Source organism: Armigeres subalbatus, chromosome 3 (assembly GCF_024139115.2).
Source record: "Armigeres subalbatus isolate Guangzhou_Male chromosome 3, GZ_Asu_2, whole genome shotgun sequence".
Classification (NCBI taxonomy): Eukaryota; Metazoa; Arthropoda; class Insecta; order Diptera; family Culicidae; genus Armigeres; species Armigeres subalbatus.
This window is the reverse complement of record NC_085141.1, coordinates 153376084-153393076: the sequence shown is the minus strand read 5'-3', so window position 1 is coordinate 153393076 and position 16993 is coordinate 153376084. Positions and strand designations below refer to the sequence as shown.

The window sequence follows — 16993 nt, the reverse complement described above, 5'->3', positions numbered from 1 at the left end:
GATAAAACATCGAAAACAAAAGTGTGCATAAAAATTGCCTCGCCATAACAAAAAGGTGGTAGAGAATTAACACTGTTGTTTACAGTTTAGAACCAAATCTAGATGTCGCCCATGTTGGGGTAGGGATTCAGTGCTCCGCCTTCTCCCCCTGGGTCAAATAGGTCATTTGGCCAAATAGGTCATTTAGCCAAAAAGGTTATTTGGCCGAATAGGTCTTCCTCTTTTTTGGAATTACATCTCCCATTGGGACATTGCCACCACGCAGTTTAGTATTCATTAAGCACTTCCACAGTTCCTGTGTTGAACTTAATCCTAGAATTAAAAAAACACATTAATAAATTTAAAAAAAAAAACTTCCACAGTTAATAGCTTAACGTTAAAAAAGGTATCTATGCCGAGTTATTATTTTTGCATTCGTATATCACGATTTTTGCATTCGACTAACACGATGATACTTTTATGCTCAGAGAAGTCGAGACCCTTTCCAACCCGAAAACTTTCTAGACCGACCGGGAATCGAACCCGGCCACTCTCAGCATTGTCTTGCTTTGTAGCCACGCAACTCACCGCACGGTTAAGGAGGGCCCCAAACCGGTCATTTAGCCGACTAGGTCATTTGGCCGAATTGGCCATTCAGCAGAATAGGTCATTTGGCCAAAAAGAACATTAGCCGACCGGCCGAATAGTTCGTTTAGACCATTCGCCTGAATATGTTAGCTAAACTGGTCATTTGACGTCTCACTTCTCGGTTCTTGATCATTGCGTGGGTGGGCTCAAATTAGCCCACCAGCGACGTGACAAGCTCTTGTTTACCAAAGCAGTTTCGCCCTTTTGAAATGTTGATGCCGAAATGAAAAGTTGAAAGTGAGACGTCTCACTCACTTTTCACAGAAATTTGTCATAGTATTTACGAAGAGCTTTTCGAAATTTCATTCGAATATTGTACGGATTCTTTACGGAAATCGGTTTTTCGGAAATTGGTTTTACACGCAAAAATTCGATATACACTTAGGTCTTTTTACACGGGTGGTTTTTAGTCGATTAAGACCTTTAGCGTTAATGAAACTATGAGTTAACCCTATGAAAAAATTCACAAAAAATCAAAGAAAATTCAGGTGGTATTGCGCAGATTCCGCCTTATTAGAGCCCTGCGCGAAAATTATTTACGTGAATATTTTTCCCGTGTCACACACACAAATGAATTGACACTGTTTATTGTTTATTTGACGTCAAAAGTTTTTGGCGTTACGTCAACGACCAACGGAAAGAGTCCGGATTGCCTCCGACGATGACTAACGGTTTGATAGAAGCCAACTCTACCGAAAGTATTGCAGACATGTTTCGTCTACAATTTAGCAATGTTTTCAACAATGAGCAGCTCAATTCACAAGATGTTACTACTGCTACAGCGAACGTTCCCTGTTTACAGAATTCCGAGCAATCGATTGCTATCACCGAAGATATGGTAACTGCAGCTGGCAAGGAACTGAAATCGTCTACTGGATGTGGACCCGACAATATTCCTTCACTGGTTCTGAAGCGTTGCATTGTTTCTCTTGCATCACCGCTAACAAAAGTTTTCAATCTGTCATTGACCACAGGAGTTTTCCCAGACTGCTGGAAGCATTCGTATGTTTTTCCAGTATTCAAAAATGCTGTAAGCGAACTGTCTCTAATTATCGTGGTATAGCCGCGTTGAGTGCCACCTCGAAGCTGCTGGAGCTAATCGTACTTCATAAGCTAGTTCAGTGCTACGCGAATTATATTTCACCAGAACAGCATGGATTTATGCCTAAGCGCTCAACAACTACCAATTTGACTTGCTTCACCTCGTATTTGATACGCCAAATTGAAATAGGTCATCAGGTTGACGCCATCTACACGGATTTATCAGCGGCGTTTGATAAAATGAATCATGAAATTGCAGTTGCCAAGTTTGACAAACTTAGCATGAATGGTAACATGCTCATTTGGCTTCGCTCGTATCTAACCGGCCGCAGCATGTCTGTTAAAATCGGAGACCACGTTTCCTTACCCTTTTTAGTTGGGTCCGGTGTTCCTCAAGGCAGCCACCTCGGTCCATTCTTATTCCTGCTTTACATGAATGATGTGCATCTTGTTTTGAAGTGTCTAAAACTGTCATATGCCGATGATCTGAAGCTATATTTTGCGATAAAAGAGCCCAATGACGCAGCCTTTCTGCAACTACAACTGGAAACCTTTGCCGAATTGTGTCACATTAATCGAATGTCATTGAACGTCTCCAAATGTTCGATTATTTCGATCGGACGCAAACACTCGCCCTACCATTTCGACTATGCAATTGGAGAGATACCGCTGAAGCGTGAATCAACAGTGAAAGACTTGGGAATACTCATCGATTCTAAATTAACCTTCAAGGACCACGTTTCGTATATTGTATCAAAAGCTTCATCGCAGCTAGGATTCTTGTTCCGTTTTGGAAAGCAGTTCAACGACGTTTACTGTCTGAAGGCACTATATTGCTCCATTGTGCGTCCTATTTTGGAGTATTCGTCTGCCGTTTGGTCCCCATATTACCAGAATGAAATTCAACGAATTGAAGCTCTACAAAGGAAATTCATCCGCTTTGCATTGCATCGTCTCAGGTGGAGGGACCCGCTTAATCTACCCAGTTATCCTAGTCGATGTAAGCTGATTAATCTGGATTTGCTTGAAGCGAGGCGGAACGTGGTAAAAGTCTGTTTTATCGGCGATTTGTTACAAAATCATATAGATTGTTCATCTCTGCTAAGTGCGTTGAACATAAACTCCCGTTGTCGCAATCTTCGCATGCACTCATTTTTTAGTATTCCCACCGCAAGAACCAACTATGCTGCCGTAATCTGGAAAAGTGACGTAACAGCCATTTTACAACATGCATGTTTTCCATTTTTCTATTAAAGAGCTCGATGAGTAGTACCAGCATCAGCATCAGAAGTTAGTTTTGATACTTTTGAATCACCAGGACATGGTTCCGGATATTCCGGGAACCTGGTTCCCTGGAGTATCCCTGGGGCGGTGGACACTTTTCAAGTGGACACTACCCAGTCTTGCGACATATCAAACTTCATGGTTTTGGAAGAGAATCCTAATTGATGAGTTTTTGGAAGGTTTTGACACATTGGCCACGTTCGGAAGTGTTCCCGGAAACCTGGTTCCCTTGAGAAAGTGGACAAATCTCGATTAGCACCGAAACTCATCTTGCGACATATCAAACTCCAAGATTTTGAAATACAAGCTCAATAGATGAGTTTTTGAGAGGTTTTGGACACATTGGCCACATCCGGAAGTGTTCCCGGGAACCTGGTTCCCTCAAGTTTGATATGTCGTAAGATGGGTTTTGGAGCCAATCAAAATTTGACCGCTTCCCTGAGAGAACCAGGCTTCCGGGAACACTCCCGGACGTGGCCAGTGTGTCCAAAATCTCTCAAAAATTCATGTATTGTGCTTGTCTTTCAAAATCATGGAGTTGGACATGCCGCATGATTTCGGTGCTAATCGAACTTTGTCCGGTCCCCTGAGGAAATCAGGCGCCCAATAACACTTCCGGACGTGGCCAATGTGCTCAAAAGCTCTCAAAATTTCATCTACTGAGCTTGTTTTTCAAAATCATGGAGTTTGATATGTCGCAAGATGGGTTTCGTTGCTAATCGAAATTTGTCCACTTCCTTGAGGAAACCAGGTTCCCGGGAACACTTCCGGATGTGGCCAATGTGTCCAAAACCTCTCAAGAACTCATCTATTGAGCTTGTCTTCCAAAATCATGGAGATTGATATGTACCAAGATGGAGTTCGCTGCTAATCGAAATTTGTCCGCTTCCCTGAGGGAACCAGGCTCCCGGGAACACTTCCGAACGTGGCCACTGTGTCCAAAACCTCTTAAAAACTCATCTATTGGGCTTGTATTTCAAAATCATGGAGTTTGATATGTCGCAAGATGGGTTTCGGTGCTAATCAAAATTTGTCCACTTCCCTGAGGGAACCAGGCTCCCGGGAACACTTCCGAACGTGGCCACTGTGTCCAAAACCTCTCAAAAACTCATCTATTGGGCTTGTCTTTAAAAATTATAGAGTTTGATATGTCGCAAAATGGGTTTCGGTGCTAATCGAAATTTTTCCACTTCCTTGAGGGAATCAGGTTCCCGGGAATATTTCCGGATGTGGCCAATGTGTCCTAAATCTCTAAAAAAAAACCATCTATTGAGCTTGTCTTTCAAAATTATGGAGTTTGTGTCGCAAGATGGGTTTCGGTGCTAATCGAAATTTGTCCACTTCCTTGAGGGAACCAGGTTCCCGGGAACACTTCCGGATGTGGCCAATGTGTCCAAAATTTCTCAAGAACTCATCTATTGAGCTTGTCTTCCAAAATCATGGAGTTTGATATGTCGCAAGATGGGTTTCGGTGCTAATCGAAATTTGTTCGCTTCCCTGAGGGAACCAGGCTTCCGGGAACACTTACGGACGAGGCCAATGTGTCCAAAACCTCTCAAAAAATCATGTGTTGTGCGTGTCTTTCAAAATCATGGAGTTTGATATGTCGCAAGATGGATTTCGGTGCTAATCGAAATTTGTCCGCTTCCCTGAGGGAACCAGGATCCCGGGAACACTTCCGGATGTGGCAAATGTGTCCAAAACCTCCCAAAAACTCTTCTATTAGGATTCTCTTCCAAAACCATGAAGTTTGATATGTCGCAAGACTGGGTTGTGTCCACTTGAAAAGTGTCCACCGCCCCAGGGATACTCCAGGGAACCAGGTTCCCGGAACATCCGGAACCATGTCCTGGTGATCCAAAGTATCAAAACTAACTTCTGATGCTGGTCAATGATGATTGACCACGTTTGCATCAGCATTCTGGTCACTTTCTTTCATTTATCAATGGTTTTAAAAAAATGACCCGCTTTTGACTGCATCTGACCCAGGACCCCCCTTAATAAATCCGGCCGGATTGGCAACATGGTCAAATCAAGTCATGTACCAAAAAATAGACATGATGACGCTTCTTTCCTGAAAATTTCATGGCAATCGGACGAAAAATGAGCCTACACGGGTTATTTCAATTTTGATTTCTAGGTCAGACCGAAACGGGTTAACACCATTTTTGGAAAATGGCGTATACGTCACTTTTTCAGATTACGGCAGGATGGGTTACATGAACCGTTGCGTAGTATGTGCCGCTTGTTCAATACATGTTATTTTGTGTTCGATTTTAACGTGTCTAGGGAAACAAATAAGTGTAGTTTTAAACGTATTTTATGTTAGATTTATATATAGTGTAGTTCTAAAGTCATTGGGGTATAATTTTACCTGTTGGCCTAAATAAATAAATAAATAAATAAATAAATAAATTTGAGTAAACAAAAACATGTGTGTTCGATAAATAACAACAACAAAAAACAATTACGAAGATAGTTTGAATGTATTGGTGTGCACGCTAAAAATTCGAAGCAAAACGAAGTTGCGCAAGAGTCTAAACATTGAAGCGACGGGCAATATTTAAGGACATAGTTGGAAGAGTACCACGATGGCCGTCAATATGGCACCTGACCTTCCACGGGTCAACCCCACACCTCCCGCACTCCTCTCCCACAAACATTTGAATGCATCGAACAGCTTCGAACAAAAGTTCAATATTCGAATTACTAACCTGTTCACAGCATATTTATTCACTTCCCGTGATAATGAACATGTTTCTCCGCAGAATCCTATGTATTTCGGCTCGAAATATATCATAAATCAGCAATCTTGTGCCAATTTAATAGCCGTTTGCGATTTGGTGGGATTATCACTGCACTTCACTTCTGCTCAAAGGGCATTGGAAAAATTAAGTTTTTACTCACTTCTTCGCACATGAGCAACCCGAAATGTTGATGTAATGCAAGTGAAACATCACTTTTTGAAATTAGTCACTTGTTTGAACCGAAAACTTTATAAAAACTGCTATTTTTACCCGAACAAAACTATGAAAAACTGATCGCGGAGCGAATGTAAACACCGGCGGCACCGATAGCAGCAAACTAATAACTAGGGTGGTTCAAAAATGATTTTGCTCCGCCTGGCTCAGTCGATGATGTTTCATATTTTGGGTGTCGTTTGATGGTTTGGGCTGGTTTAAATAGGGGCTTATCGTGCACAGGTCGTTCCAGGTTTGTATGACTGACAGTTGATATGGCGAGGTTGAATTTAACATTATTCTGATTGTGGCACTCCGTCATTGGGCGCTGGCGAGTGGGAGACCATATGACTGGATGAAATACCACTTGTCATAAGACAAGTTTGTACAATCCCATTTAATTCACCACTTAATTGTACCTTGACAGATACGTATTTAAACCTCAACAGTAAGGTCGTCTTCAGTGTCTCGTTCTTGCCCGACTAAGTGGTGGAATTAAATGGGATTGTACAAACTCGTCTTATGACAAGTAAAAACATTCCACTAAAAAGCTCAAAATAATTTTCTTAACAAAATTGATGAAATATTCAAGAGCTTTAACTCCATAGACAATGCATATTGAATGGTCGTTCCAATAGTTGGAAGTCAATTTTAATCGAGGTTGCGAGTCTTTAGCATCAATAATGTTATCGATCATTTAGTAATTTGCATTAAATCCACTAGTAACGTAGTTACAGCAATATTTTCAGTAACTTAGACTAAATGATAACGAAATTTCAATAATTTAGTTTAAGTTACTGCTACTAGCGCTGTAACTCCGTTATTAGTTGAATTCTAACAACAAACCATCAGGCAGAGTTGCAGAAAAACCTTCGCACTAGAAGTCCACCATACAACACATTTTGAAAATCAGCTTCTGGAATAAGTTATTGACAAAATACTAAATGATCGAACGCAAATTACTTAACGATCGATAACATCCTTGTTTAACATGATAATCAGGCTTCTCAGAAGGAATCAGTGAAACGTGTAATTCAACAAAATAGCCAGAATTTGTCTGAGATATCTGCACCAGGGGCAGATACTTCGGGAGCGGGATATAAAATGCTATTTTTTTGCGTTACGTAATCAATGGTTTTTTCCTGCGGTGCGAATTTCGTTTAGTGAAGTCTCTGGAATGTTGCTTTCAGCTATGTGGGTTCTCTTTTCACCAGCGTTTGGAGGGGAGGCGCTGTAGCCAGTGTAGTGAAAGGTTTAGTTTCACATACTAGTTTTCATACAAACTTGAACCGGCTTGTGCTCACCCAGGTTTTGTTCGATTCGGTTTTTGGAGGACACTCGGAGCATGGGACGGAATCGAGTGAGCGTGTTGGAGCTGGGTCGTTTTTTCGAACCACCCTACTAATATTTTATGTTTTTTATAAATACGACACCAATACTACTACAGTATATGACAGTTTTTATTGTACCAATACTTTCAAAGGTTTGTTTTGGTACTCAACCCACCTTCACCTTAAGAAGCTGTGAAAAATCAGGTTAACCGAAAAATCGAGAATACTAACCTTGGAAAAAAATATCGGGGTTTAAACTTCCCTGGAGATGAAATTACCATAGCATATGTGAGTGTACAAATCGTGGGTGGCTATACAATACTCAATTGAGCAATCTACTGTATATTGTCGCAAATTGTATTTGGGATTAGTACCTTTTCCTATAAAGTAGCTGTTCTATACCTGGCCACATCCTTACAATCACGATAGGAAGGAAAGAAATTTTAGTTCAGCATCTACTAGTGAAGATGCAGGAAACTAGAGATGGGCGTTCAGATCCGGAACCGTTCAAATGATCCGGATCTTCAATGTGAGTGAATGATTCGTAGATCACTTTTTAAAAGACCCGGTTCACCAGATCAGTAAAATTCGTGAGCATTTAAAGAGGAATGACAAATTGAAAAGAAAATTGTAAGTGAATAAGTATTTAATATGTTATATATGATTGCTAGCGAAAGAGGGAGGAAATATTGTACGATTGTGTCAAAAGAGTGAGCCTGAATAACAGCCGTTACGCCATTTTGCATTTTCCTCATGTTAAGTTCAAAAGATCCGATCCGGTTCAAAGATCCGGATCATTAAAGTGAAAGACCCAGATCTGATCCGTTCAGCGAAGTGATCCGTTTTGCCCATCTCTACAGGAAACCCATACTACCTTCATAGATGTCTCGGGAAGGAATATTTGTGATAGTCTGTAAGGTGAAAAAATGGGAGCTCTTTTCGACAATATAGAGCGTTTGTCAATAGAAGTATATGCTGAAAAATAATCAAAAAATATTCATTGATTTACTTACAAAACGTCCAGAGCAGAACAAAGTAACCCGGATCTTGGAAATGTTTCGCATCATATACAAAACACGTTCAATCGCACATTTATTCACCGAACGTGAAACACAGAACCCCAAACTCGGATTTGGGGTCCTACCTAAAACATGTCCGATCGCACAATAATTATTTACTCACTAGACCGCGCGTGCTATCTGCTTACTGAGCAGAAATACGACAAAACATGCACTAATTGATTTTCATTTCTACCGCATAGAACAACAAAATCGGCCCGCGCGATTTGCTTACTGAGCAGAAACACGACAAACCAGGCACTCTTACCTCCCCTGGAGTTTAAATTCTACGCAAATTCCATTGAATCTGCGGACTTTCTACGGAAAGTTCTGCGAACTCCTACAAATTTGTATCGGCGTGAAAAACTATAGAACAGAGCGCGGCGTGACAAATTTGAAACGACGGCGCGTCGATGTAAAAATATCAGCGGCGGCGGCGCCCAAAAACTGTCGGCAGTGGCCGCGCACACATCTACTCTGATCAATTAATAGAAATTATCGTAGAAATGGTCAAGGAGCCCATATTTTTGACGCCTCTCATTATATAAATAAATCAGAATAAATCAGAGAAAGTGCCACACGTGTGAACCGACCTGGAGAGTTGGGCTGATGTTATAATTTTACTTACTTATGGATCCTGTACACCCCCGGTGGTGCAAAGGGCCGACTTGAAAGATATCCATCCTGAGCGTTATAATGATGTTATAATAACTATAGTTTAAAGATGGACGAATTTTGGGCCAAACTTAAATAGTCATCGGCGTCAAAAATATGGTGTCGTTGCAGCAATATGGTCGCAGTAGGTCGCAACAAAGAAAAAATCGAAGCAGATGACAACTCGTGCATGAATTTTCTCAGACAACTAATTTGAGAATATGTGTTAAATATGTTTCTGTAAGTAAATTTGTTGAAAATAATCAGAAAATTTGAATTGAATTTTAAAAATCATCCTAGAATTTATGCAAACAGGAAAATTGGGTTAGTTTGTTACGGTCAGACCGCTGTTTGAAAGCTCGTATCGGCTCACTGAATTGTATTTTTAGTATTTTTTTTTTTTGAAGCCAGGAGAGTACATGTAAAGTTGACTACAATTAATCCTAATCATCTCACTTTTGAAAAAAAATGTCTTCAATCGATCTGATATCCAAGATTTTGATTTAAGTGAACAGTATGAATTAATTTTACAATCGGCACATTAATTTATGCAATACAGTATACCTAAGAATGAATTATTGGCAGTGGCTGATTTTCTACTCGCCGCTGTCACATCCAGGCGCTATAGTATATGCGCAAAATAGCCGGCATGAGTTAACCGCCAGAAATTTGTATGGTGAAAGACATCTAACGCGGGTTTTCTCGAAAATAAAAACTTCTCATGAAAAACTATTTGGTACCGGTTATGTAGGAAGGTGTCTGCTACTACGCCTACCAAATATTTTTTCGATGAAGGTGCTTAATTTTGAGAAATCGAGCCTTAGATGCCTTTCGCCATACTGATTTCAGAAAGTTAACTCCTAGTGTGCCGCTGTAAGCACGTTCAAAGCAGGCGATTCATTCATTGAAATCTGTTTAAAAAAGATGAAAATAATGTGAGAAAATCGTAACATGTACAATTGTATATTGAACATTGATGGGAAGTTTGCGGGCTTCAAGCAAATTATCTTGAAAAAATATTCGATTGAGTTCGCAGCTGGGATCTCTACCCTAGCAGCACACATGTTTCACGAAGGTTACTGCAACTCATATGTGACCAGATTTAGTCACAATCAAGTTGCTGTAACCATTTTTGTCTGACTTGCTCGAGTAGTAGCCTTGTCATCAAAAGCGTATGATTACCAAATCGGAGATGGTGAGTTCGATTCTCGGTCTGGACTAGGATGTTTTCGGGTTGGAAACTTTCTCATCACCCCGGGTATAGTGTATCCATTGTACTTGCCACACAAGATTACATACTGATGTAACGGCGGGCATAGATAAGCTTTAAATTAAAAACTGAGGAAATGTTAATAGAATACTAAGTTGGAAAGCAGTTCCAGTTTGAATATAAAACCATTGAAGAAGAAGAAGAGTTCGCAGCTCCCAGATGGCAACCGTATTGCATGAATATGTTTCTAATATGGCACTTGGGCAGGCATTGAAAGTGTGAGTGAAGCAGATGAGCATTGATCTTAATCGATCGTACGTAGCATCCAAAGCCAGTGAGATTTTTCTAACAGCGTATCGTAACAGGGCTCATTGTTAGGTTATGTTTCCAAGTGATTTGCTTCGCTCAATTGGATTCCATTGGTGAGCGATGAATATCGTTGAACGTTGAATCATCGAACACCAAATTTTCAACAATCTAGGAGCTTCATTGCTTAGCTTCAAGCTTCATTAGCATCAAGTTGGCTAGATTTTGGTCGATTTCTGCTCATGAACTGATTTTTTCAATGCCTTCTCTTGGGTATTGAAAAAAATATAGGAATATATTCCCCAGCGCCGGACACCTCCCGGTACGGTACACTTCTCAAAACGATATTTGTAGTACAAAAAAAAGCTATTGAAAAGTCCTTTAGTAAAAAGTAAACTTAGTACAAAATTTAAAACTCAACTTAAATGTTTTTTTGTTTCGCCCTATTTTAAAAGGTTTGAAACAACAATGTCTATCAAAATCAATCGAATGGATTCTGATTATATGGAGTTGATCAATTTCTGTATCCGGTAGCTGTCCCCAGGATCCGGACAGTGAGATTTTCATGTGATCAAATAGTTATTCTTAACGCCTGTTTTGTCAAACTAATTTCAATTCAGATGTTTCTTCATGTTGTAGTATCAGACAACCACAGAAATAATCAGAAACAGAAATTAAAGAAGTCATTGGAAAAGGTGATAATTTGGAGTAGGATGTAAGAAATTTAGTATTTATAACTAAAAGCGAGTTTAATATTAGTACATACATACCTATTCTAAATGATGTCTTTATCCGTTTAACAGGAACTTGGTCATATTTGAACATGATGCAATAGTGTCCGATACTTTGGAAAAAAAAATGAGCCGTGAAATTTTTCACCAAAATCCATCATCAAAATACATTGTCATAATACGTGTTCAAATGATCAAATACAGTTTGTATGAAACATCAATGATCATATTTTGTGTATATTGTATACAAGTAAAAATAATCCGGAAAATTAGATAGTTTTTAGTTGAATGGCTTATGTGTCCGGCACTGGGGGATCTCCCCCTATTTGTTGTGTCAAATATGGGCATGAAAGCTCTTCTAGTGCGTTTACTCATAGGCCTATTTTATCTTCCAAGATCATTTTATTCCATTTTCCTCTACATACAATCTGTTGGCTCTATTACTAAGCAGATAAGCGCGATACGTGCGCACGACTGATGCCGATGAGATATCAAGATCGCCAAATCTAAATGAACGAAACAAACAAACACGAAGGCAATCCTCTTATTTATTTGTAAGCCCCCCACACACGAAGTAGTAACGGCCAGCTCAGTCAGTCTCTGCCTCCTGTCTTTAGTTATTTACGAGTTGAGTAGACTTTGTCCCATTCAGTAAACGACAGGCTGAGTATAGAGCAAGATGGCAGAAGTTCCAAGCCAAGTGATACCGTCGTGGATGATCAAAGAATATTTTGTTGATGCAGTAGCTCAAAAGCTTCAAATTGATGAAAATGATGTACAAATCAGTGGATTTCATGTCGAACCTGCCACCGAGTCCGGAGATAATTACGCTTCGAAACTATACCGGGTGGCAATTGAAACCAGTTCTGCCGATGGATCAACGAAAAAATTTAAACTCATTGTAAAAGCCTTGGCTGATCTAGGCTTGGCAGAGGAAATGCTTCAGGTGATGAACATCTTCCCAAAAGAATCCGCAATGTATTCGGATCTATTACCAAAATTCGAAGCAATGTACCGCGAGAAAGGCGTTGACATAAATTTCGGTCCAAAATGCTTGAAACACAGCACCAAACCAACGGACATTATAGTGATGGAGGATCTCTGTGATAGCGGATTTAAAATGGCTAATCGAAGACAGGGGCTCGACCGTCCCCACGTGGATTTATTTTTGAAAAAGTTGGCAAAGCTGCATGCGGCTTCGGCCGTTTACCACGAGAAGAACGGTGATTACAGTGCTCAGTTTCAGAAGGGCATGTACGCCGAAGAATCTATGGTATTGTTTGAAGCGCAAATGCAGTCCTACATGGAATCAGTGATACAGATTATTCGAAAGCATTGGCCGAATGGAGATTTTTACGCCGAAATCATGGTAAATTATTGTATTACATAACATATTTTCGTAAATGATATTTCCTTTTTTTTTGTAGAATGATTTTGGGTTCAATATGTTCTTTGAAATGATAAATGTCGTGAAAGCCGATCCGAATGGCTTCAATGTGCTGAATCATGGAGATGCTTGGTGCAACAACTTCTTGTTTAGATATGGCGCGGACAACACTGTTGAAGAAATTACTATGGTAAGTCAGATATATGCTTCACAGACAAATATACAACACTAATGAAATTTCTATCGCCCAAGCAATAAAGGTAATAAACTATTGAGGAAGATTGACGCTGTCGTCACGAAGTGAGAAGTTGGACGTCTGACTACTCATTTTGCACTACTCACTTTTCACAGTGCGAAGCTTGAGATGAGGAGTGAGAAATGACACGTCTCGCTCCTCACTCCTTATTTCTCACTTCTCACTATAAAAATTGAGAAGCGTGAGGTGCAAAGTGAGACGTCTCACTACTCACTCCTCACTTCGGGTTCTTTCTAAAATTACGTAACGCTAAATTTGGTGAATTTGGACCCCCACCTTCCCCCTTGTAACACTTTTTGTATGGAAGGTTTAATTTTTTTTGTATGAATCTTAACGCTCGGCTTGACCCCCTTCTCACTGTGAAAAGTGAGTAGTGTGAAGTGAGTAGTGAGACGACCAACTTTACACTTTACGCTTCTCACTGTCAAAAGTGAGAAGTTTAACTTCTCAATTCGCACTACTCACTTTTCATAGTGAGAAGCCTTGACCTATTCGGCCTGATGATCTGTTCGGTCAAATGACCTATTCAGCCAAATGATCTGTTCGGCCAAATAACCTATTGTGCCAAATGTCCTGTTCGGCCAAATGTCCTATTCGGCCATATGTCCTATTCGGTCAAATGTCCTATTCGGCCAAATGACCTTTACGGCCGAATGATCTTTTCTGCCGAATGACCTTTTCGCTATTCAACCAAATTTGAGGGGGGCCCTCTTTAGCCTAGCGGTAAGATGTGCGGCTATAAAGAAAGACCATACTGAGCGTGGCTGGGTTCGTTTCCCGGTGTCGGTCTAGGCAATTTTCAATCTTGTCTCGACTTCCCAGGGCATAAAAGTATCATCGTGTTAGCCTCAAGATATACGAATGCAAAAATGGTAACTTGGCTTAGAATCCTTGCGATTAAAAACTGTGGAAGTGCTGAATGAACACTAAGCAGCGATGCGGGAATGTCCCAGTGGGGTATGTAATGCAAATAAAAAGAAAAATAAAGACCTATTCAACCAAGTGACGTATTCGACCGGATGACCTATTCGGTCAAAAGACTTTCAGACAGATGGGTTTCTGCCTAGCGGCATTTGGCCAAATGGTTTTCGGCCAAACGACCCTTCCCCGTCCACAAACAGCATATTGCATGGGTTCCTGGTCCTTTTACCACACCGAGTAGGCCATCTTGAGTTCCTAAATGACGCCAAACACCGAATTCCGACTTCTACTCATCGATCCCGTTATGGCAATACCAAGCTTGCATGGGTTTCCGGCCCTTTTAACAAACCGAAAGTCGGTCATCTTGAATTCCAAAATGGCGCCGAGCATCAATTTCCGCCTTCTACTCATCGAGCTCATTCTGGAAATATCCATATTTTATGGAGTTTGGAACACTGCAGAATGATCGTTCCAACATCCATAAAATTATTCCAAGTGTTTTCCTTTCAAAAAGAGATATTAAGATATTTTCAGCTGTATACTGCGTTAATTGAAAAATCCATGTGAAAAATCAGTGTAAAAAATCCGCGTCAAGACAAATATCCGTGTTACAAAAAAAACCGCGAAAAACCACGTAAAAAACTAGGGAACAAGGTATTTTTAATCAGAGCCCTAGCTTACAAGCCCAGGTTCAAGCGTTATTACTCGCTCTCTGAAACGAGATAAAAATACTTGGGAGCTCAAGAGCAACATTTTGCATACTTCAGGTCCACAGCAATTTTTTTTTGTCAAGCCATTGCCGAGCATAACTTTTCCGATTTATCCATGTGAATTTCTTAACGTTTTTACTATACTCTGCTTTTAAATAATGATTTTAATGTAAGCTGTAATGTCGAGGAAAAACTAAAAAAATCACAAGAGAACCCGAAATTTTTTTTTATTTTTTAAACTTCTTCTTCTCCTATGGCTCTACGTTCTAACTGAATCTTGGTCTGCTTTTCAACTTGGTACATATTCTATTAGCATTTCTATAGTTATTAATTGAAAGCTTTCTATGGCGGCATTGCATAATTATGTATCTTTCGTGGCAAGTACAATGGATACACTATGCCCAGGGAGTCGAGAATCTTTCTCGCCAGAAAACATCTTACACCGGGCTGATATTCGAACTCGCCATCTCCGGATTGGCAATCCTACGGCTTTGCACGCAAGGCTACTGGAGATTTATAAACTTAGTTTGTAGAAAAAAAAAGAAAATCTGAGCTCCTTCGACCCGATATTTACGATAGTAAATAATAACCCCCTAAAAATGAATGTTTCTCAATACTTTATTTATTATTGATCTATTATGCAACACACTTTTGGAATTAGTTAACTTTTTCTTTTATTTCTGTTCTCCTTTCCTCAGGTCGACTTCCAATTGTCCGTATGGTCATCACCGGCAATCGATTTGCATTACTTTATCTTTACGTCCATCAATCCAACGGTTCGAATGCCGCAGTTAAACAGCATCATTAGTTTCTATCATCGTAATTTGGTCGACAACCTCCAGCTGCTGGGTTACTCGAAGAGCATCCCGACTCTCAAAGATCTCCATCTGGACTACATTGACAAGATACTATATGGCTTTTCGTCCGCATTCTCGGTTCTACCCATCTGTCTGATGGATAAGACCGAAAATGCATCCATCGATACGATGATGTCGGAAGGTGAAGCAGGTCACACCTTCCGGGAAAAAATGTACGGCAACCCAGCATATGTGAATCAGTTGGAAGAACTGTTGCCATACTTCTACGATAATGGAGCATTCGATTGTCGGCATAGTGGATATCAAAAGCCAAGTGGAGTCTTCAGTGATTATCTTTTGCTTCCGGGATGGATGCGTAAAGAGTTCTTTGGAGAAGTTGTGGAGCGTAAGCTAGGTCTGGAACGGGGTCAGTTTTCGATAAGTAAAGTTTGGGTGGAAATGGCCACGAAAAAGGGTGATAACTACGCTTCGACCATGTACCGCGCAAAATTGGACGTATTGAATCATTTGACATCGTCTTTGAATCAGTTCTCTGTTATAGTTAAGTGTCGGCCAACGGGAAAAGTAGCTGAATTCAGCAGCAAACTGGATCCATTCTCCAAAGAAATTGAAATGTTCATGAAGATCATTCCTGCCTTTGAAAAATTGTACGAAGATAAAGGGTTGAAACTGAAAATAGGCCCACAATGCTTGAAAATTTGTAAAGGATTTCCGAGTGATATCATTGTGATGGATGATTTGTGTAGTCAAAACTATAAACTTGGCAACAGACAGGATGGTGTAGACAAGCAGCATGTTGAATCTGTTCTGGGAAAACTCGCTGAATTTCATGCTGCTTCTGCAGTTTATCACGAACGAAATGGAAACTACTCAAATGATTTCAAAGAAGGTTTATTCAATAGAAGTAATCTTCCTATGATGGAACACATGTTTAGACCAGCTCACGAAGTCGCATTAGAGCAATTGAAATCACATTCATTTGCAAAAGACTACATAGACGAAATGGAACAACTAAGCCCTGTCGTTTTCAGTAGAGTTCTTGAAAATTTCGTGGTTGATCCTGAAGCATTTAATGTGCTTAACCATGGAGACTTCTGGACAAACAATGCAATGTTTCAGTATGACGAAGAGGAGCACTTACAAAATTCCACGCTTCTTGACTTCCAAGTGTGTTTCTATGGATCCCCTGTCTTCGATTTGAATTACTTTTTATACACTTCTGTTCAGCTGGATATTCGGCTTAACCAGTTGAACTACTTTATTCGCTACTATCATGAAAAGCTAGTGGACAATCTTACGCTTCTAGGTTACGGCAAAGCTCTGCCCACTTTGAAAAAACTGCAGTACGATTTTTACGATCGCATGGTCTACGGTAAGTGTTCATTTATAATAATAGCCCAATGATTTTTTTAAAATAATTTTATCATATTCACAGGATCGTATAACGTCCTCGGAGTTATGGCAATAATGTGTTTCGATCCGTCCGATAACACCAGTTTGGATTTGGTCATGCAGAACAGCGAAGCTGGAAGAGAACTTCTGAACCGTATCTACACTAATGAACGCTATATCAAGGCATTAGAGATTTTGATACCTCACTTTGGCGAGCGTGGAGCATTTAAAAAAGAAGCGGAAGTGTGTAGCTTTGTCAAAAAAAATAAATGCGTTGAGTAGTTGAACAGATCAATACTGAAACTAA

General features: G+C 40.1%; 2 protein-coding genes across 2 annotated transcripts in view; both read left to right on the top strand.

Moving 5' to 3' along the window:
- LOC134227859 (uncharacterized) overlaps positions 1 to 16993 on the top strand; it is a 185920-nt gene that overhangs the window by 35433 nt on the left and 133494 nt on the right. The window lies entirely within an intron of this gene.
- On the top strand, positions 11734 to 16981 carry LOC134227858 (uncharacterized). The gene is made up of 4 exons (XM_062709543.1): positions 11734 to 12571; positions 12630 to 12779; positions 15175 to 16666; positions 16730 to 16981. Exons 1-4 carry the CDS (start codon positions 11882 to 11884, stop codon positions 16966 to 16968), a joined length of 2571 nt encoding a protein of 856 aa, XP_062565527.1. The 5' UTR covers positions 11734 to 11881; the 3' UTR covers positions 16969 to 16981.

What these genes read in the sequence shown, in the direction of transcription:
- LOC134227858 (XM_062709543.1), top strand. Translation starts at nt 11,882, where the DNA reads ATGGCAGAAGTTCCAAGCCAAGTGATACCGTCGTGGATGATCAAAGAA. An exon ending in ATTTTTACGCCGAAATCATG is followed by an intron (nt 12,572 to 12,629) that starts GTAAATTATTGT and finishes TTTTTTTTGTAG; the next exon opens with AATGATTTTGGGTTCAATAT. An exon ending in CTGTTGAAGAAATTACTATG is followed by an intron (nt 12,780 to 15,174) that starts GTAAGTCAGATA and finishes TCCTTTCCTCAG; the next exon opens with GTCGACTTCCAATTGTCCGT.